The sequence below is a fragment of the Hibiscus syriacus genome, unplaced genomic scaffold (assembly GCF_006381635.1).
Source record: "Hibiscus syriacus cultivar Baekdansim isolate YM2019G1 unplaced genomic scaffold, ASM638163v2 tig00110809_pilon, whole genome shotgun sequence".
NCBI classification, from domain to species: domain Eukaryota; kingdom Viridiplantae; phylum Streptophyta; class Magnoliopsida; order Malvales; family Malvaceae; genus Hibiscus; species Hibiscus syriacus.
The window spans coordinates 1,125,949-1,141,899 of record NW_024062869.1 but is presented as its reverse complement, the minus strand read 5'-3'; the positions used below and the strand labels follow the sequence as shown (position 1 = coordinate 1,141,899).

At 35.3% G+C, this 15,951-nt stretch overlaps 2 protein-coding genes and 1 pseudogene across 3 annotated transcripts in view; 1 reads left to right on the top strand and 2 right to left on the bottom strand.

Moving 5' to 3' along the window:
• Positions 1-1,878: 1,878 nt before the first annotated feature.
• On the top strand, positions 1,879-4,192 carry LOC120141488 (annotated as a pseudogene).
• Positions 4,193-4,714: 522 nt separating this feature from the next.
• Positions 4,715-15,951, bottom strand: part of LOC120141489 (COP9 signalosome complex subunit 6a-like) — a 29,803-nt gene continuing 18,566 nt past the window's right edge. The window contains 11 exon segments of the mRNA XM_039156341.1: positions 4,715-4,921; positions 5,018-5,073; positions 5,635-5,735; positions 6,102-6,194; positions 6,312-6,390; positions 6,547-6,608; positions 6,999-7,092; positions 7,351-7,425; positions 7,427-7,440; positions 7,536-7,844; positions 11,874-11,888. Of these exon segments, the coding sequence (XP_039012272.1) occupies positions 4,840-4,921; positions 5,018-5,073; positions 5,635-5,735; positions 6,102-6,194; positions 6,312-6,390; positions 6,547-6,608; positions 6,999-7,092; positions 7,351-7,425; positions 7,427-7,440; positions 7,536-7,827 (948 nt within the window). The 5' untranslated portion in view covers positions 7,828-7,844; positions 11,874-11,888 and the 3' untranslated portion in view covers positions 4,715-4,839.
• LOC120141486 (chloride channel protein CLC-f-like) lies at positions 8,846-14,052 on the bottom strand. Of its 2 annotated transcripts, XM_039156340.1 has the most exons (10): positions 13,460-14,050; positions 13,290-13,429; positions 12,451-12,853; positions 11,453-11,647; positions 10,578-11,032; positions 10,368-10,472; positions 9,750-9,935; positions 9,386-9,598; positions 9,072-9,304; positions 8,846-8,955 (listed from the first exon to the last, which is right to left on the bottom strand). In XM_039156340.1, the coding sequence occupies exons 1-10, from the start codon at positions 13,731-13,733 to the stop codon at positions 8,868-8,870; spliced, it is 2,292 nt and encodes a 763-aa protein (XP_039012271.1). In that variant the 5' UTR covers positions 13,734-14,050; the 3' UTR covers positions 8,846-8,867. The 2 variants fall into 2 exon arrangements, with proteins under 2 accessions (XP_039012271.1, XP_039012270.1); XM_039156339.1 differs by having other exon boundaries at positions 13,290-14,052.

The following is a 15,951-nucleotide window of genomic DNA, read 5'->3' as shown; positions in this document are numbered from 1 at the left end:
AATTTTTAAACTTTGACCTTGATTATTTTGAATACTTTGAATAATTAAATTTTATAAAATATATATTTGAAAACTAATTGATTAAATATTTTTAAAATATATTTTTATAAATAAAATTTTTTAAATAATAACTAGTTAAAATTTTAAAAAAGTGACAAAAAAGTTAATAATGAAATCTTTTATGAGACAGAGGGAGTATTATTCATTATTATACATTAAATTTATGTGTTGAGTAAAAAAATATGTGGTATAAAATAATTCTTATATATGGTAAATTTTAAAAAATAAATCTAGTCGAATTGGGTGACCAAAATAAAACAAAAGCTTAAGTTTAGTGATGATTTTGAAAACAAAAAATAGTTGACTGACCAAAAAAATCGCACGAAAATTGAGTGACTAAATATATAATTTACCCATGTATTCTTTTTATCGGAGTTGACCAACTGGGATAAATTTTAAACTTTAGGAAATAAAACGTCTCAAAAAATATTTTATGAGACAAGTTGATACCAACAACGTAATTTAGGGGCAACCCAAAGAAAAAGAATTAGCGCGGATCCAACGTAAAGAGATTTTGAGGTTATAAACATGACAATCCCTCATAAAAATGGATGTATTTGGACAGTGACATCTGAAATTTAAATTACCCAATCATACAGTAAAGAGATTAACTATACATAATGTATGGGCTACTATAGTACAATGGTAGCTTAAAATTCTCCAATTATTTTATTACACCTAATTTGACAGAGATAATAATTTATACGAATGAAAGAGCAACCGTCCATATGCAGCCAGCTAGCTGGGAGAGTTCACAAAGTACGCCGCGTTAGTGACTTTTTATTTATTTATAATTTTTCTTTTTCATGTCATATCATCGTCTTTGAATTATTTATTTATTTTAAGATCTTGTCCATGCTTCCATTATCTGGGCATAATATACAATAACTTACTGCAAGGGTAAGGTCAACCACGATTAATCAAATTTTAATTTTTAACAAATATATATTGAGATTTATATAATATATATTTTTAAAAAGATATATTTTATTATAAACACTAAGAGGGTTGAATTTTGAGACAGTCGTTGGAATCCAACCAATAATAAACGAGAGGAGGCATCCAGGCGGCGTATTTGCGTATATAAATTAAACTTTTGGAAATTAATTAGTTAGCCAGGGTAATTTACATAATAACGATGCTCAGATTTCTAAATTTGATCCCTCTACTGTGCTAAAATTTATTGTTTTATCTAAATATGATGATCCGATTTAATATAACTTTTAAATTTTTCACGTGATTTTTTTTTTGTCGAAAAAGAAAATAATTCAATAAAATATTAATTTATCTAATTTAATAATTAAATTAAATTTTAGTTTAGTTTAGTTTAATATAATGGATTTTTAAATATTTTTTTTTATCAAAACCTAATTAATAATACAAAGGATATCTTCATAATTATCTCATGGTGGGACAAGTTCTCTTTAAATTCGAATTTCATACGAAAACTCGATCGTATTAAATCAAAGACCGTCGATTTTCAATCACTAAGTACTTTAGTAAAAGGTGGTAAAATTATAAGAATGGAGGATCAAATAATGTCGAATTAAAGTGCAAAGCTTAAATTCTAAAATTTAACAGAGTAGAGTGACCAAAAACTGAAAACTGACTAATTATTAAATAGAGAGAAAAATCCACACAGAAACGAGAAGTGGGATGGGATGTCTGTGTGGTTGAAGACTTCAAGCAACAATAATATATATGTTATTTATTACAAGAAGCAAGCAGAAGCTAATCAATGTCCTAATGCCAGATTTGAACCATAGGAGGCTCAAATATATATATAGCCTTGTTTTGTTTGTTTGCATATATATTATGTATGAATGGCAATCAAAATAGCCTTTGTTTTGTAGTTTTATTCCCTCTCTCTCTCTCGATCTTTCCTTTCCTTTTGTTTCCTTGCGTTTCTCAGTCGGCATAAAGTCATGAAGGGGAAACTCATCGTTTTGCTCCCTTTGATCGTCTTGGTCGCCATTGTTGAAGCTCGACACCATGTGGATGAAATGCAGCACGATTCCAATTCATTCTCGTTAGAGTTAATACACAGCCATGCTAATCAGTTCAGCAACTACAGGAGGCCTAGAGCTCAGCATGAACGCCTCAAGGACCTTATTCACCATGACATTATCCGCCACAACATCACCTCCCACAGGCTGCGAACCCGAAGACGAGCCGCCGAAGAAGCCGTTCCGCCGGCGGCTTCCATCGAAATGCCGCTTAACGCCGGTAGTGATCTTGGGATTGGACAGTACATTACAACGCTTAGAGTCGGGACACCGTCGCAGACGTTCAGGGTGATCGTGGACACCGGGAGCGATTTGACATCGGTCCGGTGTCGGTATCGGTGCTCGAAACGTGGCGGTGATTGTAAGGGGAGGGTGAACAGAAAGAGGGTGTCCTTTATCATCTTCCTTTAGCCCGGTTCCTTGCAGCTCGGAGAGGTGTAAAGTTGAGCTCATGACTCTCTTCTCACTCACAATATGCCCTACGCCACTTACTCCTTGTGCTTATGATTACGGGTACCTAATCTCTCATCTTAAATAAGATTAATTTCCAATTTCGTATGCATATTAAATGGAATTAGTCAATACAATGGTGGTACTAATTGACCTAACTCCGGTGAGTGTCGAACATAAGTAAGTATATGTTTCCGGACATTAACATTAATACAACCTCCAAAATGGGTGAAGGTAAATGCTGTTGGGGAGAGTTAATAGCTTGCATTTAGGGCTCACTGGTATTCATGTCTATTGCTTCTTTTGTAGTTTGGCTTTAAATGCAGAGCACCAACCATTAGACAAGACTAAACCCCACACATAGTTAATATGGATTCTGAAATTGAGATCTTTATGGCACGTTTGTAGCTGAATTCGTATTTATCGTGATTACGGACATAATAAACATAGACTATTTATAGATCCGATAATAAATGCACAGGTAGAGTTAGCAGATGAGTCTGGCTGCAGATACCATCACCCACATTGCTGTCTTTAACTCCATCCAACACAAAGATATTAGTGGTAGTTATTATTAGTAGGTAAGGTTCACATGACCCAAAATTATTTCGTACCAAAACAGGACATTAAGTCCTGTTGTGGGGCCTGCTTTTGGGAAAGCCAGCAATTCCTAGTGGCACTGGACAAATGTGTTTGATTTTATATCTATTGGAATAGTCGTAATTTCTAAACTTGTTAAAATCAAAAATTGATTTTTGATTTTGTCGATTTTTTTGTTTGTACTAATTTTACCTGTTTTGGAGCAGCTATGCAGATGGGTCAGCTACCAGGGGAGTATTTGCTGACGAGACCGTCACTGTTGGGCTTAGCAATGGTAGGAAAACGAGGCTCCGTAACGTGCTAATTGGGTGCAGTGACTCGTACCAGGGTATAACTTTCGACAACGTCGATGGTCTCTTGGGGTTAGGCAATACAAAGCATTCTTTTGCAACACATGCTGCTCACAAATTTGGTGGGAATTTTTCTTATTGTCTCGTTGATCATTTGAGCAACATAAATGCTACCAGTTATATCACCTTCGGCACCAGTCGAAACCGAGTGGGACCGTTGGGCAATGCTCGCCGCACCACGCTTGAACTCCAATCCCTCGTTCCATTTTATGGGGTAAACGTTAGGGGAATCTCCCTCGGTGACAAAATGTTGGAGATACCTATGAAAGTGTGGGATGTGACACAAGGCGGTGGGACGATCCTCGACTCCGGAAGCAGCTTGACATATCTGACGGATCCAGCATACCAGACGGTGATGGAAGCCCTTACGATGTCGGTATCTAAGTACCCGAGGGTGAAGTTGGACACGGTACCGATGGATTATTGCTTCAACTCTACTGGCTTCGATGAGACTTCGGTGCCGAAATTCATCATTCACTTCGAAGATGGAGCTCGGTTCGAACCACACTGGGATAGCTATGTCATTACTGCTGGTGGTGGGATTAGGTGCCTTGGGTTTTTGCCTGCACGTTTTCCTGGAGTTTCTGTTATTGGAAATATCATGCAACAAAATTATTTCTGGGAATATGATTTGATAGGTAAAAGCTTGAGCTTTGTTCCATCTGCATGCAGTTGTGGGTATTAATTGGTTTTTGGTTTTATAGTCGATTTTTTCGGTTGAATCAATAAAATATTTTAAATATAACTCAAAATATATGATATAAGAAATATATTATATATTTGAATTTAATTGATTAATCGATAAATCGACTAACCTATGTCAATTTAAAGTATTAAATTATAGTCAGTTTAATTCAACATCTGACTGAATCAACCGAAACAGTCGACTGTTAATTCCTTGGTTTTTGTTTCACTTTCACTCACATTTTGTTGTTAATTCCTTGGTCTTTCTTTTTCCTTTCTTCTCTACGCAATTGTGCATTGCATGTTTGGGTTGTGTCTTTTTACATTAGTGAAAGTCTTTGTTACGCACTGCTTCTTGCTTTTATGCTCATGGACTAGTATCCCATAAATTGATATAGGCCCTATAATAGAGGGACTCAACAGGTACTCTCACATATTATATAAAAATGTTGTTGATATATCAAGTCCTTTTGTCAGTGAAGCTAAGGCAAAGCAATACTTTCATTCATCTCTCTTAGATTTTGAAACATCCCTATTCATTCCATCAAAAGAAAGAAGCATCCCTATTCATACCATGTGAGTACTTAATTAAATTACCTTATTCAAGAGGCTTTAAAACACTGCAAACACGAACACTACAACCATTCTCTCCAACAAAAACGCAACCCATTAATAAACAATAACCGTATTTAGATGAAAGCAGTCCGACCAACCCTTCGACTATGCCTATCGTGAGCAGTGTTGAATTTTTCGACTAGCTCATTCATTGTGCTGTAAAGCAAACACCGTCATCATTGTCATGATAATGTCGAATTGTTTTAGCCAAAGAAGGCATATTATGTAAACAAAAGTAAACATAATCCTTACCTCGAGCAGTTGGTGAACATCGCAAGATAAGTAATCAACAAAGTATCATTATATTCCTGTGAATAATTTCAAAAGGAAAAATTCAGCAGATTAAACAATTGATAGGCAAATCCTCAAAAAGAGGGTTGCCAAATCCAAAAGAACAAAAATGTTTTCAAGTAGGCAATAAATATTCTAATATCAGTGCATTTTGAACCGCCCAGACTCAAGATCTCCACCAGTTTTGTTTCCAACATACTTGCTAAGCAGCTCGACAGTTATCTTTATATTTTCACTGTTGCCTTAGAACAATTAACATGCAACAAACATCTTCTTCAAGTCTTCTAACAAGCTTCTATGAAATCACAAGTTTTGAAGACCCTACCAAAACATGACTGAATGTTCTACCAACTTTCTGCAGGTAAGTTTGGTTTTCGAATCTTTACATCCGGAACAGAAAAATATAATAGAAAAACAAAATCATCCTCACAAGATCAGAAAAACCACTACTTTCTTAATTCTTATGATTATGGTATATTGTGCAATTACAAATCCATCCACTTTAGGCTACACAAATTGACAAACGGATCTTCACTAACTTAAACAACCCAAAATATACATAAATGAAAAGAGCTCACCATCAGAAAGTCATCTTGAAATTTTTCTGATTCAATGGCAGGTAACCTTCTAAGGAGGCTTGATACTTGCCTTAATAATGAATTTTCGCAAGAAATGTCACCTGAAATGGAAAACATATTACAGCTACTTTATGGCCATGTTTGTAATCCACAAATAGCCCAAATAATAATAGTCAAATTTTGTCAGCCTATCCTATATAAGTATTCTATGGACCATCCAATAAACAATGGGAAATGACTGATCAAAAGTCAAAAACTATAAAAGATGGTAGTGTTTGTAACTGCTTACATGCACAACTACTTGCCAACTTTAGTAGCGCAATTTATAATGGAAATAGAAAATTATAATTTATTTTGAAGTATTTTCCATGTTTGGACTTTTATCTAGAGTCTACACTACAAATATAGGTTTCCATGTTTGAACTTAGTCTTAATTTGCTTTACATTCAGAAGGAAAGGGATCATACCTTTTTGCATTCCAACAAGATAGTGATGAAGCACCCTGATTCTGCTATTCAACATCTTGATCGCACTATGTATACCAGTAAGATGAGCAGCCACTGCATCATAAGTACAAAGAGTATACTTGTACTCATCAATTACAGAAAATAGAAGGCTTCCATCAAATAAGATTGTCACAGTTCACAGAAAATAGGAAAAGAAGGATGCAGGCTTACATTGAGTAGCCGCAGAACCTCCATCAGATGGCTTTAGATGCGCAACATGATCCACAGAGATCCTCTCAGCTTCAACAGTCTTTAATCCAACCCAACCCCCCCAACCCCCAAAAAATAATAATAAAAAGAAAGAAAATAAAAGGGGGAAGAAACAGTCTCAGAAATTCCAACTGGGAGAAAATTAAAAGAAAACCGTGTAGATAAGAAAGGAAACTTGGAAAGTAAGAGTATGAACCTCAATTGTGTAGCTTGAAAGGACAAAAATAAGTTGTGGAATCCCATCTATAACGTGCAGCTCTTTTATGTTGACATGACCAACAAGAGGATGAATAGAAATGTTATCACCAAAGAATAATTAGGAACTATAAAGGTTATTAAAACTATCTAAAACTGCACAAGATTTTCTGTTCGTACGTTCCTATCAGGACGATATTGCCCCCTCCTTTTAATAGCCATAAAATGATCAGAAACTACTTACAAGTTACAAGCAATAACACAAGTTGATCATCCAAGATGGTTTATTTAAATAAAGGAACAAATTACACGGATAACAAATCAAACAGAATATAAAATATCCTATAATGGCACATAGAATACCTTTTTGCAAAGAAATCAGAGACAGAATAAGAGAGGATAGATATTTGATTAATATAAAAGAATGAAATAAAGACAGAAAAGGCTACAAACCACTTTCATAAATGGTGACTGGAAGATCCTTTTGGGCGGGATTGATTGTAGGATTGAGAAGCACATAGAGAGGGCTTTCATTAATATCCATCAACTGCAACAAATGAACAAGGAGAAACTATTATCCAAAACGCGTCATACAAAGAAAAGAGGAGGCAGCCAAGTATTTCATCATAATGGTTCCTTTAGAATATATAAGTTACAAATAGGAGTGCAAAAACAAAGCCATCACCGTATCAATCAAACATTAACAAAAAGCAACAAAATAAAACATCTATCTTGTGATGGATTACAAAGCAATTATATATACTACATAACACTGAGAGGATGGGGAAGGGTTGAGAAAACATACGGCTTTATGAATGTGCATATCAGATTCCTGGGCATCGCTCCCAGTGGAGTACCATCCAAGAATATAAAAATGGGGGGAAAACCTTCTTATCTGGGAAAACAAATTCAATAGCAGAAAATTTAAATTGGAAGCATAAAACCAATAAAAAAAGAAAGAAAAATAATGAAATAGAGTGATGGTCGTACAAAGCTCCTGTTTCTTCTCGAGGAAGGGGCGGTCGAGGGAGTGGGTGGAGGGATCGTAGAGAAGCTCGAAGCTGTTGAAGATCTCGACGGTGCGACCCCTCTGGACACCTATGACACATCCGTAGACTCGAGGGGCTTGCTGTTGGGGTTCGACGCCGTTGACGGTGGAGGAGGTGGAGGTGACAAGCGGAGGGTTCATTTGGGACTTGACCCGAGTGTAGTGATCCGATATGTTTACGATTACCAGCGGATGAAGCTTGAAGGTTAGGCCGCTGCTCGACGATGACGCCATTCTTTGATTTCTAAGTTTTCATTCTTCACCAGTTTCAGTCGATGCGTTGCTTCTTTTCCCTTTGCTTAACTTTGCTCTGCTTTGGTTTCTCTGCAATTTTATTTTTATTTTATTTTATATAGCTGGAGTTTGATTTGGATTTGAACTTAATTAATATAATGGGCTCTCTCTCGGCAGAATTAGTCCAATAATCCAGGCTCAATAATTATTCGGACTTATAAGACGCTGTAGAAATTAATTAGCAATCTACCATAATTGTTAGACTTAGAGTTACAATGACTTGAAACTTGTTACATGAGAATAATGAGTTTTAATAAAATATAATTAGAAAACTTATTTTATTAGAATTCATATCTTACATGACAAATTATAATAAATTTTTTTTTTAAAAATCAACTGATGAATAATTTATCCTTCACTTACTAAATGTCGTAAATCCCAAAATAAATTTTAAACTACTCATTCATTACCCTGATTTTGTCCTTTCTCCTCGGGCAATAAATATAAAAGCTATTAAGTCCAGCCCATCTGACAAATAGAAATGGGAATTAAAAAAAAATCTCTTACTCAAAAAATAGGAGAAATCATCAATATCCAGTTTAGAAAATTTAAAAATATTTCTTTAAATAAAGAATTTGATGTTTAAAAAGATCATTTGCATTTGATTTTTGGAGGTGGTAGAGTAGTATTATGGTTCATATATATATATATGGAATATTTTTTGCTCCGTGTCTTATTCAGTGACGTGGAGGAGACAAAATGCATATGATTGTTGTTGCGAGCACAATTACAAAAGCACATATAAATGATCTCTGTGTGTGTATTTTGTTCTGCAAATTACATCAAAAGGATCCACGGCAAAACATTCCGTGATATCCTCACTCGTCTGATTTGAAGAAGACCCAATTCTAGTTATAATTCCTACCAAAAAACAATTTTCTTCTAACTTGCTCTAATATATATATATATATATATATATATATATTTATATTTAAGTGGTTTGCAGGCAGCAGGCCAAGAGAGAGAAACAGATGCATTGATTAATTGCCATTGGCATTTACAATCTCCTCTTGATTATCCTTCCTATGGACATGCTGATACATGGCCTTCCTGTGATTTATCTCTTCTCTGCATGACAATGGCATGGACAACAAATGATAAACGTTTAAATCGAAATCATATTCGTAGTTTTTTCTCTATATCTAACTGCATACCATACAATATATTGAAGTGTAAATATGAACCTGGCACAGTTCCAGATTGAGTCGTAATGAAGAATGGCAATGATCCTCCGCTTCCTTCCTTTGTGGGGTTCTCCGCCACGTTTCACCACCGCCAGTTGTTTTACTCCACTAGCTTCCATCAACTCCCTCGCAATTGCCAAATCTGTGTCTGGAAAGCAGGTTAGAACTCCACGCTCCTGCCCCTGATAGCTTATCCCTTTTGTGCAGACAGAGGAAACAAGGCATGCATTCACCTGTAGACATGGCTTAACTGACTTGTTATTCAAAACATGAGAGGGCGACACAGCAAGAGAGAGAAGTTTGGGATCCCATACATCAAGTGCTGTTGAATCACCCTTGGAGAAATCACTAGGCTTCTTGGACAGACACCGTCTAATATCACCGAATGTAAGAATCCCCTCCAGAAAATCATCTTCATCAACCACAAGCGCACATCTATGATGACTGTCATGCATGCTTTTCGTTGCTTCTTTTATGGTAACAGCCATTGACACCTTCAAAAACTTCTTTGACATGGCCCTAGAAACCTGACAACAAACATTGATTAGGAATTTGTGAAGTCGGGAAAGTAAACTTCAAATAAGAGAATACTACTGAGGAGCTCAAACAATCAATTGAAACAAGAAACTTGATCATTTTGAAAAAGCTTCTCTGAAATAAAATAAGAGAGAACTATACCCTAAGATCTTCAAGAAGCATATCCTCATCTAATGCTTCTAGGTCAGAAGCCTTTTCTATGACAGAGAGTTCTTCAGCAGCAGAAACAGAAGAATATCCTCTTGCTGAATTCCTCGAATCAGATGCGTCAGTCTCCTTGTGCTGGTTAGCCACAGAAGGAACCCATATTGCTAATCCTACAGCCCCCTATATGAAAAATTGACATAGAAGAAAAATTAAGTGCAAAATATTTAGACAATGTCCCATGACATGGCATCCAAAGAAATTGCTCAAGAATAACGCAAAGCCCGAGAGTAGAGCCTTAATAGTTAATCCCAACAAAAACAGGAAATACTAAAGAAATCTTGTATTAGAACATAAAACAAAGAAGGCCATAATTTAGACTTCAGCTAAACCACTAGCAGTAGTGCATAACATGTTTCCATTCATGGTTGGTCACAAAACAGGACAAATTCCAATAAAGCTGGACAGCAGTTAAACTGAACCTTTTTTCTTTTCGCTAGAAGTAACCAGGCTGACTATTAAAAAATAGTGAAAAGTATATTCATGGACTCCCCTATTCTCTATATTGATTATTCCAAAAGTATAAAAAGCAAGCAAGATAACATATAACATTACCATGAGAGGAAGCAAGATCCTGTAATCTTTTGTCAGCTCAAAAAGAAGCAGAACTGAAGTTAGGGGAACTGAACAAACTGAAGCTAACGTGGCAGCCATTCCAACCTAGAGTAGAAACATGAATGTATTAAAATCATCTTACATAAAATTGTAACAGTATTTTTCCAAGTTCAAGAGATAATCATGCAATAACTCCCAAGAATAGTTTACCAGTGCATATGCTTGTGGTTGTGCAACGGCAGCATTGCCTGGAATAGCCGAATTAATAAGTTCAGCAGCCGAGCCTCCAAATACAGCACCGACAGCAGCGCCAATCATCAAACTTGGTGCATAAAGGCCACCTACAAGCCCAGACCCCTTACATAAAGCAGTGGCGACAACTTTGGCAGCTGCTAGTTGGGTTAGCAACCAGATTCCAGGAGCTGATGCAGACTTCCCAGTATGTAGGATTTCATTGACGTTTGTAAAGCCCCAGTATAGTATTCCAGGATAGTTAAGAGCTATTATTCCAGCTCCTAAACCACCTAAAGCGGGGCAGATTACAGTAGGAAGTCCAAATTTCTCCTTGATATACTCAAATGCTGCTGTGAACCAAGAAACCAAGCGAGTGAAGACTACACTTACAACGCCACAAAGCATCCCCAAGATCAGATACAAAGGTAGCTCTGCAAGGCAAAATTATTATCATAACATTGTCATTTTATCAGTTATATGGAGTCATTTCTAATCATATCTTTCCTAATACCACACAGGTGAAAAAGCCAAACAACCATAAGTCTATGCCTCTGGAAATGATAAAGCATAGTGAAATTACACGCTAAATTGGTCGTTCACCCTTTTTTTTTAAAAAATTAGATTGTAATAAGGACATGAAATCAAAACATAAAGTAGCTGCAATTGACAATTCGTGTACAAGAAGCACGCTTTAATGGAATAGCACATTCATCAATCTCCCCAGACAACAAATTACTTTTGAAAGGACTACCAGAAACTTAATTACATCACAAAATTTACACAAATACATACAAGCAGAAATAAACTGCAATCAAGAAAATAAAGAGATTCATTTCAGGAAGGTGAAATACCAGCAGCAGATTTCAAATCATATGATGGCACGGGTAAAGCTGATTCTGTACCAAGTAAAGCATTTGATACAGTAGATGAGATAACAGAGGCCAAAATAATCATCGCAGTTGTAAAAGGAGGCGAGTTTTCAGCACGGAGAGGTCTTAATACAGTTTCAATAGCAAAGAAGCAACCAGCAACTGCAGCATTAAAACCTAAAAAGAAGGGAGAAAAATTGAAAGGTAAAAGTTAAACATTTTATCAATCAATCTAGAAATGCCCTAAATTAAATTATTAGATCAGCAGGAAGCTTAAAAGCTTATGCCAATCAAAGCCAGAACTAAAAATGGAAGTAAGTCCAGAAAAGTTTGGATTAGCATGCCCTAGATGGACGATATTAATTTTTGGAGGACGGGGGTGAGTGGAAGATGGCAAACTAAAGATTTTTTTTTTTTGCTAAAATAAATGAATTTGGCCAAGTCATCAAATCCAGCTTTGCTTGATATCACATAGAGTATTATAAGAGGAGAAGTTCCTTTGACTCATGGCAGTAGCCTGTAAGAAACTTCAGTAAATGAGTTATACCACACCCTACCACAATATCACTCAGGTCATCCTTCAAATGACATGATACCCTGGACTATTAAGAAACTAATTCCTGTTTAATTGGCTTCCAAAGCGTTACCATACATTATTAAGTACACAGGACCAAACTCTTCCAGACAGCAGACTACAGAAATACAGTGCCTGCACTAACAATAAGAAAATCACAACATAACTAAGGTATCCAAAAGACCATTGACCAATTAAACAAATTAGACTGATCACAACATAACTTTGCCCTGTTCTGTTAAAACTTGATAATAGCATTCACTGTTCAATAACATTGAATAGTAATAATAAACACATGGACCAATGTGCAAAACCATAGTGATAAGGCATTCTCATCAACAGGCTAAATTCTGAGCAAAAAAATTCTTAAATAGAAATTGAAAACTTTGAATAACACAAACAGTACCAGAAGCAATCCCAGATGCCGCTCCAGCAGCCACGAGAGCAATCTTCCTTTCTCTGTTGTTTTCCATCATTAACGAGAATCCATTGGCACAAGACTTTCCAATGTCTACACTGGGGCCTTCTGGACCCAAAGAACAACCTGTACCTAGAGTGATGGCAGCCTGGATAGCCTTTACCGTGGGGAATACCCCAGCAACCAAACTGAAACCTACTTGTAGAGAAGAACTGGATTGCTGTATTTGGTTCAATATCTCAAGTAAACCATGCATCATTCCAACAATGACACCTCCAGTAACTGGTACCAAAAGAATCCGATGCCAAGTATCAGCCAGTCTCTGCAGACGAAGCCAAGCAGCACCCTCATTTGGAGTCCCAGCCCATGCCCATTCATGTATGACGTGAACCTGGTAGAGTAATAGTATACATCAATACACAGAAAAACTGAAGCAACATTGGGTACTTTGACAAATAGCATACTTTTTAATGGAAGCAGTCTACAGTAACATAGCAAGGATATAGTAACAAAGGAGTTTGATTCAAGAAACAAAAGATATATGATTGGAAACGTAAAATATATGTCATTCTCAACAATATGGGGAAAAAACTAGTATGTTTCCTAGGAAGCTATCAATAAAAATAAAAATTTCACAAATTCATTGACGATGTGCTAAAGCTTTTATTTCAGCAAAATTTGCAAAGGTCAGATATGAGAATCCAAAAGAAAATGCTTTTTGTAGAAATTGAAGGAATAGCATCTGTAGAATGATAATATTACTATGGGTAAATTTGAAAAACAGAGACTAAAATTAAGCCCTTCAAGAGGAGAGGGGAAAAACTTACTCCTTTATTGAAGGCTGCCACGAAGAAACCGGAGGCGACACCAAGCAAGCAACCGATAAGCAACAAAGCCCATTCGGGAGGGGCGCTATCTCCCAGCGGATCAGCGGCATCCCCAGCGTAAGAATAATGGTGAACATGATGTTGTTGTTGTTGTTGTTGTTGTTGATGATGATGATGATCTAAGGAAGACGGCGATGAGCGTTCTCTTCCTCTATCTCCGTCTCTATCTCTGTCTCTATCGAGACGTTTGAAGCTGAGACGCCTGCCGGAGAACCCCCTCCCCAAATACTTCATCAGATCGTTGATTCCAGCGCTATTGCTGTTGTCGTACGTCACCTGGGATTCCAAGTCATCAATTTTTTCTTCATTGTCATGCTCTTCATCTTTATGGCTGTTGGATCCAAGGAGATGCCTCTGATCGCTGAATTCTCCTCCTCCCTTCATTCCCACCCCAAATTCTATCAATTCCTGATTCTACTTCCGAATCCCAACCTCAGCCTGCCTTTCCATGATTCGAATTTTTGTTTTCTGATGAGCAAGATGGGAACTCTTTTTATTTCATTTGATTTGGTTCCCAAATTTCAACCATCAATATGCGCGCCGTTTGACTCCGCACCAAACAGATCTCGTTCGCGTTTGGTACCACCAGATTGAACCACACACACATATGCCCAATGTCGTAAATATTGTCTCTGACACGACTCTGGTCGTGGTCGTGCACCCCAAGAAAAATACCACCTTCAAACGAAAAAGAAGATAAATACTCCACTAAATAGTTCGAGAAAGCAAAAAAGAAAATATTGACTTTGCCCTGCCCCTTGAATCTATAATTACAATCCATTAATCCCCTCCGAAATCTAATAGGGATGCTACAAATGAAGGGAAAAAATTCACCTTTCCTACGATTTTAGTTGAAATATAACATTTATTTTTTTTAAAATATATTCAAATAAAATTAACCTTATCTTATTTAAATTGATGTTTTAATATTTTTTTTATTAATTTAATATGATTACAAACGGTAATATTTATTTTAAAAACCTCTAATTATTTAATAATAAACATTTAAATATCTTACAATTATTAATACTTAAATTTAAAATATCTAAAAATAATATACATCCTTTTAATTACTAAAGTTATTTAATCCATAAGTATGTTAATTAAGTAATCTATTACGTCTATATCTAACATCTTCAATCCATTCTTTGAATATTGTAAGTATCTTTTTAAATTTATTTTCATAGTCGTTACTTTATTTTGTATATATATATTTATCGTAATTACTTTCAAAATTAAAACATACTTATTGAAATAAGTTATCAAATTAAAAAAAAATTATATTTTCATATAAACATATTTACATTATATCATACTCCATATTTTTAAAAATAAAAAAAACAATATAGGAGAGGAATTTTTTTCCCCAAATAAGACGTTTAAACAGTGTTGTCGGAAGACATCGCAAATAGTTGACATCTTTAGTATAATGATAGAAGCACACGACTTATTTCAGTTCTAACTAAACCACCATGGCTAGCCTACCTCTCTTATCTTTCTTTGCTACAACCCTGCACATTTTAAGTTTAAAACAACGATAGAGATAAAGAATCTGAAGACGTCATATACTCTAATCATCTTTCAAAAAATATCATGTGTTCCGATCATCTTTTACGTTTATTGTAACTTTCACCCCACTTCAACAAATAATTTTTTCTTCCCCATTTCAGCCATTTTCTCTTCCCCCAAAGTTCCATCATAACAAATTTTCTCATTGATGCTAATATAATATCTCTTAAATTCTTTGTCAAAAAATCATCTCTTAAATTTAATTGATCTCTGTTAATTTTGAAAGTGAACAACTAAGGACAAACAATCATTAAGTTAATACTTTCAACAAATTTATACATTTTTAATTAATATAATAATAAACTTAACATCGAATATGTATATGTTATGTCAATGTAGTTGTAATTCTAAATGATAAATTTCAAAAGCTTTTAAGATTGTTTGGTGAATGAAAATATATATTGAAATTGTTTTTTTATATTTTTAAGAGTATATCTTTTCATTTTTTATTGTTAATTTTAATTAATTATTTTGACTCATTTAACTATCTTAAAACATGTAGAACTAAAAAAATTACTCTGTAAGTAGATCGTGTCTCTTATATTATCTAGATAATTAAAATTACTAATTAGATAAAGTTAAAGAAAAATGTTAAAAAACATTTAATTATCTTTAAATATGTTTTTTAAAATTAATATGGACTACATTTTGTTTTAGAAAAATACTATTTTATTCAATTTAGAAAAATGATACTCCAGCTCAGTTGGTTGAGCACAAGGTTTTTAATCTTGAGGTCGTGGGATCGAGTCCCATGGAGTGCATTTTATAATTCAGAGGTCTCCTACGAAAACTGCTCTCAACCTAATGTTGGAGGCAGCCTACTATCTTACCTCCCATTACATATGGAACAAGGGACAACCATTTTTTAATATATATAATCTATGTAAAGTTTCGAACCAAAACAATATCTTACCGGTGGCCGGTGGCCGGCTTGAGTGCTTTATCTGTGGTGCAGGCGCGTGCTAACCGTACAAAAGGCTTCGACGCGTGGTTCTCTTACAACAAAACAAGAGAAGCATATTTGGAATCTGAA